The sequence below is a fragment of the Ipomoea nil genome, unplaced genomic scaffold (assembly GCF_001879475.1).
Source record: "Ipomoea nil cultivar Tokyo-kokei standard unplaced genomic scaffold, Asagao_1.1 scaffold1612, whole genome shotgun sequence".
In the NCBI taxonomy this organism is placed as follows: Eukaryota; Viridiplantae; Streptophyta; class Magnoliopsida; order Solanales; family Convolvulaceae; genus Ipomoea; species Ipomoea nil.
In genome coordinates, this window is record NW_017618040.1 from 1,021,663 (window position 1) to 1,029,688 (window position 8,026).

General features: G+C 36.5%; 1 protein-coding gene across 1 annotated transcript; it reads left to right on the forward strand.

Moving 5' to 3' along the window:
* The first annotated feature begins 445 nt into the window (after nt 1–445).
* Nucleotides 446–1,998, forward strand: LOC109191032. The gene is made up of 3 exons (XM_019341620.1): nt 446–977; nt 1,236–1,487; nt 1,628–1,998. Exons 1-3 carry the CDS (start codon nt 446–448, stop codon nt 1,996–1,998), a joined length of 1,155 nt encoding a protein of 384 aa, XP_019197165.1.
* Nucleotides 1,999–8,026: the final 6,028 nt, after the last annotated feature.

Sequence of the window (8,026 nt, forward strand, 5' to 3'; positions counted from 1 at the left end):
TAAGAAGAAGGTAGCAGATGCTCTCTCTAGCTGGAATAAAGACACCTTTGGTAACGTTTTCCAAAGGAAAAAAGGCTTGTAACAAGGATTGAGGGCATACAACGAAGGATCACCCAGAATACGAGGTCCAACTTAATCAGATTAGACAGGAAACTGCAGATGGAACTGGATGAAACCCTCTACCAGGAGGAACTCATTTGGTTCCAACGCTCTAGAGAGGAATGAATAACATCCGAAGATAGGAACACAAGGTTCTATCATGCAGCAACTTCGGTTAAAGGTAACCACGCAAGAGTTGAAATCTTAACAGACGAGGATGGCATGTCATTACGGAGCACGATAAGCTTCTAAACCACGTACGCAGCTATTTTGTTTGCCTCTTTCGAAAGAGGCAGGGACGAGCCCCCAACCTCTACAGTCTAGTTGTTCTCCACCATTAAATGACATGGACTGGAATGAGCTTGATTTGCCCCTAACCCTAGAAGAAATCAAGAGGAATCTGTTTGAAATGGCACCGTGTAAAGCTCCCGAGCCTGATGGATACTCTGCCAGTTTCTACCAAAAAGCTTGGCGGATAGTTGGTGAGAGCCTCCTCGTTTGTGTGAAGCTGTTCTTCGAGATTGGGATACTGCCGGCTGACTGCAACGACACGCTGCTTTCACTCATACCAAAGGTTCCCAATCCGAATTGTGTTAAACAATTTCGTCCGATAAGTCTATGCAATGTCTCCAACAAACTGATAACCAAGATCATGTCATCTAGATTGAAAAGCATCTCAAGGAAACTGATTGACCCTCATCAAACTAGCTTCGTCCCAGGAAGACAAATTTCAGACAACATTCTAATCTATCAAGAAGTGCTCAATTCCATGAAGAACAAGAAAGGAAAAGGGGGTTGGATGACAATGAAGATCGATTTGGAAAAAGCCTATGATAGACTATCATGGGACTTTATTAAGGACACTGTTGAAGACATTGGTTTTAATAATATGTGGATAAAACGCATTATGGAATGTGTCTTATCCCCTAAATTGGCAGTCTTATGAAATGGCCAGAAAACTGAATGGTTTAAGCCTGGAAGAGGAATCCACCAGGGAGACTCTATTTCACCTCTTATCTTTGTTTTATGTATCGAAAGACTAAGTCATATTATTCAATCATCTGTTAATAATGGGCGTTGGAAAGGTATAAAACTTTCTAGGCAAGGGCCTTATATTTCCCATCTCTTTTTTGTAGACGACTTAGTGTTTTTTGGCGAAGCAACGGAGCAGCAAGCCCTGGAGATGAAACGGTGTCTTGACACATTCTGCACATGCTCGGGTCAGAAACTTAGCTTCCAGAAGTCAACCCTATTCTTCTCAAAGAATACTGAGGATGGTCTCCAACAAAGGATCGCTGCGGTGGCTGGAATTCCAATTGTTTCCAATATGGGCATTTATCTGGGCATCCCTTCGATCCATGGAAAGATCAAGAGTGAAACCTTTGCAGGTGTGCTGGAAAGAATACAATCCCGATTAAAAGGGGGTGGAAATCCAGAACGCTCTCCATGGATGGCATAATCACTTTGGCACAATCCGTTTTGACCTCGATCCCTTTCTACTTCATGCAAACAACGTTGATACCGGCAGGTGTAATCTCAGCTATTGAGAAGTTAATTATAAGTTTCCTATGGGGAAGCAAGGATGGAGAAAGGAGGTGCCATCTTGTTAAATGGGACGTTGTTACAAAGAGCAAGGCATACGGGGGATTAGACATCCGTAAACTAGAGCAAATGAATCTAGCCTTCTTTGCCAAGCTTGGATGGAGACTAATGCAAAATGAGGAAAGCTTATGGTCCAGAGTATTCAATGCCAAATACGCGATCACAGGCGCTGACTGCTCAAACTGGAGGCAGAGAAGAGTCAAAACTCTATCCTCCACAAAGGAACTAGGAAGTAAGTCAGAAGTGGCAGAGATACATCTTTTTGGAACGATAGATGGGTCCATGATAGTCCACTGATTGAATTACCGATTAGTAATGTACCGATCTCCGAGCGAAGCAGAAGTGTTGCCAGCTATTGGAACCCTGAGGAAGGATGGCTATGGAACCAGTTCGATGACCTCCTCCTGACAGAGGTCCTGAACAGACTAGCCGGTGTCATTCTGAGCGATGACCAAGAGGAGTAAGACTCCATCAGTTAGAGCATGGAGTCATCAGGATGTTTCTCTGTCAGCTCTGCGTACGACATAGCTATAGGAGAAACTGGCCGAGTGGAGGCAACCAAGTGGAACAGTATCTGGAAGTTAAAAGTGCCAAATCGCATTCGCACTTTCATGTGGCTTGCTGTCTATGGTAAGATAATGACCAACAGTGAAAGAGTCAAGAGGAAAATATGCCTTGATGATAGGTGTTGGTGCTGTAGGGACAAGGTAGAGGACGTGGAACACGTTCTGAGAACATGCCCAGAGGCAGACGCTGTTTGGAAGATAATGAAGCCAGATTCACACGCAACTCGCGCCTCCATACCTTTCGAAAGATGACTGGAACAAGGCATATCAGAAAGAAGGAATAGCAGACATCCCCATGATAGTAGGGTACTCTTTGCTGTAACGGCATGGTGGCTTTGGAGGAGGAGAAATGAGGCAATCTTCAATAACGCCAAGAAATCATTAAGCATCAAGACTTCCTGGATCAAATCACACTTAGATGAGATTAGTAAGGCCTTTCGAAGGGCGAAGGGTGTCTCCCCCTATCCAGACCAGGCATCTTGGAAGCAGCTATGCTAGATTAAACCTTCGCAGGAGCTCGTGAAAGTCAATGTGGATGGCTCTGTAAATCCATCCACAGAAAAAGCTAGCTGTGGGGGTATTATTAGAGATAGCTCTGGGGAATGGCAGATGGGCTTCACTTATAGCATTGGCAATTGCTCACCACTAGAAGCTGAGGCCTGGGCCCTTTTAAAAGGTATCCAAGTAGCAACATCAATGGGTTTTAGAAGGGCAGTGTTCGAAAGTGACGCAGAGGAGATCACAAGGTACATGAATGGAGCTGATAGACCGAGAATTGCGGCTCACAATATCCTAGAGGCTTGTAAGAAGGAACTACGAAACATGGAGATTTGGCAGGTTGAGCAAATAGTTCGGGATCAAAACCAAGTAGCGGATGCCCTTGTGATGCGGACCAACATAATGAAGATCCATTAAGAGACAAATTGGGCCAATCACAAGATCCAAGGCCCAAATCAGCTTTATTGTTTGTGGTCATCATTATTTTAAATTGTTTGGAATTAAAGATAAAACACTACTTTGTATTTAGAAAGGATTCCTTAAATCCCTTTCTAAATACGACTATGTTTACTTGCTTTCTAGATTAGGTTTAGGACTCTTTTTGTATTTAGAAAAGGATTCCTTAAATCCCTTTCTAAATAGGACTATATTTACTTGCTTTCTAGATTAGGTTTAGGACTCTTTTTCTCCTTGTATTTAGGATTACAATGCTGCCCTATACCTATAAATAGGACACATCCATATCAGTTTTAAAGAGGCTTTAATTCAATAAAATTCTTAAGTTTTTCTTTACACTTGTGTAAGAAACCTTATGGCTAATTGTGGACTCAATTAGTGGCTAGTCGTGGACTCGACTAGCAAATTGATTCGTGGACTCGAATCAATCATCCTTTTTTCAACCTTAGATTTTGGTTCGTGGACTCGTTCCAAGTCTTTGAGGATTCGAGACAAAGGGTTTCTCGTGAGGCTTAAGGTATTTTGATCCATCTCTATCTTTGCTTTGAGAGTAATCTTGGGACAATACTCCATCTTATTTGAATCTTGGACTAGGTTCATATCAATTTGGTATTCAGAGCCTAGGTTTATCTCATTATCGTTAGAAATTTGGTTTCTTTGGTTCCCTAGGTTTATCTCGTTCTTATCTTACATACTACTTTTTTTCGTGTATTATTCATTAAAAAAACCACAAAAAAATTTTCCCTTGCATTCCTGATTATTTTCTTGAATCTTGATACATGTTATTTAGTTTCTTGAAAAACAATCCCAAAAGAGTTTTCCCTTTTTCCCGTCGAATATCAACGAGACCTCACACCTCCTAAGCACCATATTACCACATATGCTGTCAAGAAAACAACCCCATCTCACCCTTACCTATATCCAAAGTGCATTTACGCGCAATCACTTCGTAATCATACCCTGTCCAGATTTTCGCATTCTGTGACCAGTTTCAAAGAATGACCTATATCTAGAGATCCACTGGTTAGTTTTATCCGAAATTTTGATATGTTTTAGATCTCTTCTGGGGAGTTATATTGATATATTATAAAATTTCTAATTCCTTACGGTCATTGAGATATTGATCTTCGAAGTAAGGTTAGCGTTTATGTTTTTCTGGGTGATTCTTGTAATTCTTGATTCTGTTTTGAAGGGGTTGTGTGGATCCTCTTGGTCCGAAATTTTTTGTGATATTTAAAGTAATTTTTGGAGTTTATTTATCAAAAAAAAAGTTGAAAAAAAAGAAGCAAAAAAGAGAAAGCTATAAAGAAGAAGAATAAGGTTGGGGAAAGAATTTGGTTGGTAGGAGAATTTTGGAGGGACAAGGAAGGGGAAAAGTATAAGGTTGGAAGGAGTTCTTGATAGATTCCTAATTGGTTGTGGTACACGTGAACCCCTTTTATATTCTATTATACAACCAACGAAACTAAACAAGATTTGAAAGAAAAAGGGAGGCAAAAAGAAGTATGGAAGAAAGATATGCAAGACCAAATTTCTAAGGATAATGAGATAAACCTAGGCTCTGATACCAAATTGATATGAATCTAGTCCAAGGTTCAAATAAGATGGAATATTGTCCCAAGAATGCACTCAAAACTAAGATAGAGATGGATCAAAATACCTTAAGCCTCACGAGAAACCCTTTGTCTCGAATCCTCAAAGACTTTGAAGAATCACATTGTAGCTTCAAGTACCTCGATGATGCAATCTTCAATCAACTAGAGTCGGATCTAGTTTCCTTTGATTCAAGAACGAGTCCACGAACCTAAATCTAAGGTTGAAGAAAGGATGATTGATTCGAGTCCACGAATCAATTTGCTAGTCGAGTCCACGACTAGCCACTAATTGAGTCCACAATTAGCCATAGGTTTCTTACACAAGTGTAAAGAAAAACTTAAGAATTTTATTGAATTAAAGTCTCTTTAAAACTGATATGGATGTGTCCTATTTATAGGTATAGGGCAACATTGTAATCCTAAATACAATGGAAAAAAGAGTCTTAAACCTAATCTAGAAAGCAAGTAAATATAGTCCTATTTAGAAAGGGATTTAAGGAATCCTTTTCTAAATACAAAAAGAGTCCTAAACCTAATCTAGAAAGAAAGTAAAAATAGTCCTATTTAGAAAGGAATTTAAGGAATCATTTCTAAATACAAACTAGTGTTTTATCTTTAATTCCAAACAATTTAAAATAATGATGACCACAAATAATAAAGCTGATTTGGATCTTGTGATTGGCCCAATTTGTACTCTTAATGGATCTTCATTATGTTGGGCCACATCATCCTCACCTTCTTGAAAAATGATTCGACCTCGAATCTTCTAAACATTGTCTTCGATCTGTGACATCACTTGAAACGGGCCACTAATAATGCTTTCCTCTATCGAATGGAATTTTTATTGGACTTTCTTGTTTCTTCCACCATTGATGCTTTAAGGATGTAGTTATGGGCCTTGTGATGAGCCCACTATTTATCCTTACTGGATTCCATGTGTACTAGTTCCTATTACCTTGCGAAGATCTCTACTCGCCACCCGCTCGGTCTGCATATTATATGGAAGCCACCTGATGAAGTTCTAGGACTTATTGAGGATGATAGTGTTGGTGTGCCAAGATGGCGTGAGATTATTAGTTCTAGTTAAACAAATATACGTCTACTTGGGTTCCCCCCTTCCACTAATAAAAAAAAAAGAGTTCTACCAATTTTATTATATTTCTAAAACTTTAGCTCCACAATGCAATATTAAAAATACAAAATATTTACTAAGTAATATTAAATAACTTTTTTTCAAATACTATGACTATATTACAAGGTAGTATCTGTAATGCTACTGACGCTATTATGTAGTATATGTTCAAATATACTTTCTCAACCTAATGACGCTTCTCCACTAAAACTCGATCTCATGACCTCTCACATTGGAGAGGTCATTACATGCCATTTGATCACAAAGTGCTTGGCACTTATTATCTAATCCCTACTAATAATTATAACAAATTCAAATTCTAAAGAAATTTAATTATTCAATAATCATTGAAATTATTTTTAAATAAATTAAATAATTTAATTAATAGTTATATATACGTACGAACCAAGCAGTAAAGCATTGTGAGTAGAAATTAGAAATGCATATCACGGCCCCAAGTGTGCTGTGTTATGCTTTTTTGGCTAGCACGGTTTTTTCGAGTGCGTGATTCCTTCTTTTGTCTTGATTTGAAATCTTCTCCGTTTTGGAATTCTATTTAAAAAATGCTCATCCTCGGAGAAAGCCACCTACCAAACGACCCCTATAATTTAAAATCTATACTATTAATAAAAATAAAATCCTTCATTTTAACTTTTCGTCCAAAACACTCATATACTATTATGGCACGTTTGTTTCACGGAATGAATTTTGAGGTAATAGGGATGCTATTCCATAAGGAATGGAATAGGTAAGGAATAGAATAAGAATTGTATTCTATTATTTGGTTCACTGAAGAAATATACTTTAGAATGTTATTCAAGTGTTTGGTTAGCTTAAGGAATAGAAATCAAATATATGTTTAAAAGACATAAATACCCCTAATACAAAATATATAATACATAATATATATAATAATAATAATAATAATAATAATAATAATAATAATAATAATATTATTATTATTATTATTATTATTATTATTATTATAGACAAAAACTTGTGTGAGGTCGTCCCACGGGTCTCAATATGTGAGACGGTTGAATCTTTGATTAATAATGTTAAAGACCCGACCCATTAATAAAAGATTTGACCCATTAATTAAAGATCCGACCCGTATCGCGGATTGAGACCCGTGAGACAATCTCAAACAAGTGTTATTATTATTATTATTATTATTATTATTATTATTATTATTATTATTATTATTATTATTATATAAATGCATAAATTTAATTAATTACATTTTCAATATATATATATATATATTACAAAAATGGTATTTTCGGTATTAGAGTACAAAAGTTATTCCCAAATACTTGGGATTTGGGAATAGCTAATACCAGGCTCTCCCATAGAAATGACTATTCCCCCTGCAAAGGGAATAGTTCATTCCCGGGAATGCTATTCACAGGAATGAAAAGGCAAAACAAACAATGAAATAGGTATATTCCTGAAAATGGTATTTAATTCCCGACCTATTCCATGAACCAAACACGCAGTTAAGATTTATGTAATATTGTAAAATATGGTAATACAATCCCTATTCGCACTACAATTGTACATTAAAATATAATAATATAATTCCAAATACAATATATTCTTTCGTACTTTCCTATTCTTAATACAATTCTAGATTACAATTACTCGTCGTAACAATGTAATACATATACTTCCCTGCAACTTAATTTATCCATACTACTAATAAAAATAAAATCCTACTTTTGCAACTTATTATTTTACTTAATAATCCTACTTAAGAATCGGTAAAAAAAAAAAAAAAATACTCTCCTGCACGTAATACAATTCTACTTATTATTTTACAAAATCTCCAAATATTAATATTTATTGAAATTACACTGTAAATACTTTTCTAACCGTAATACAATTGTACATGAAACATGCATCCTTATTTCTTCAAATTATAATATTGAAATTGCAATAATGTAGAAAAAAGTTACAGTATAAATACTTTCGTTTTCGTAATACAATTTTACTTATTATTTTACAGAATCTCCAAATAATAATATTGATTGAAATTACACTATAAATATTTTCCTCACCTTAATACAATTGTACAC

Bases quoted from the DNA above. Each gene is read 5' to 3' on its own strand.
- LOC109191032 (XM_019341620.1), top strand. From the start codon at position 446: ATGGACTGGAATGAGCTTGATTTGCCCCTAACCCTAGAAGAAATCAAG. The intron at 978-1,235 runs GTTTTAATAATA...TCTTTTTTGTAG, and splicing joins GGACACTGTTGAAGACATTG to ACGACTTAGTGTTTTTTGGC. The intron at 1,488-1,627 runs GTGTGCTGGAAA...TGATACCGGCAG, and splicing joins CAAGAGTGAAACCTTTGCAG to GTGTAATCTCAGCTATTGAG.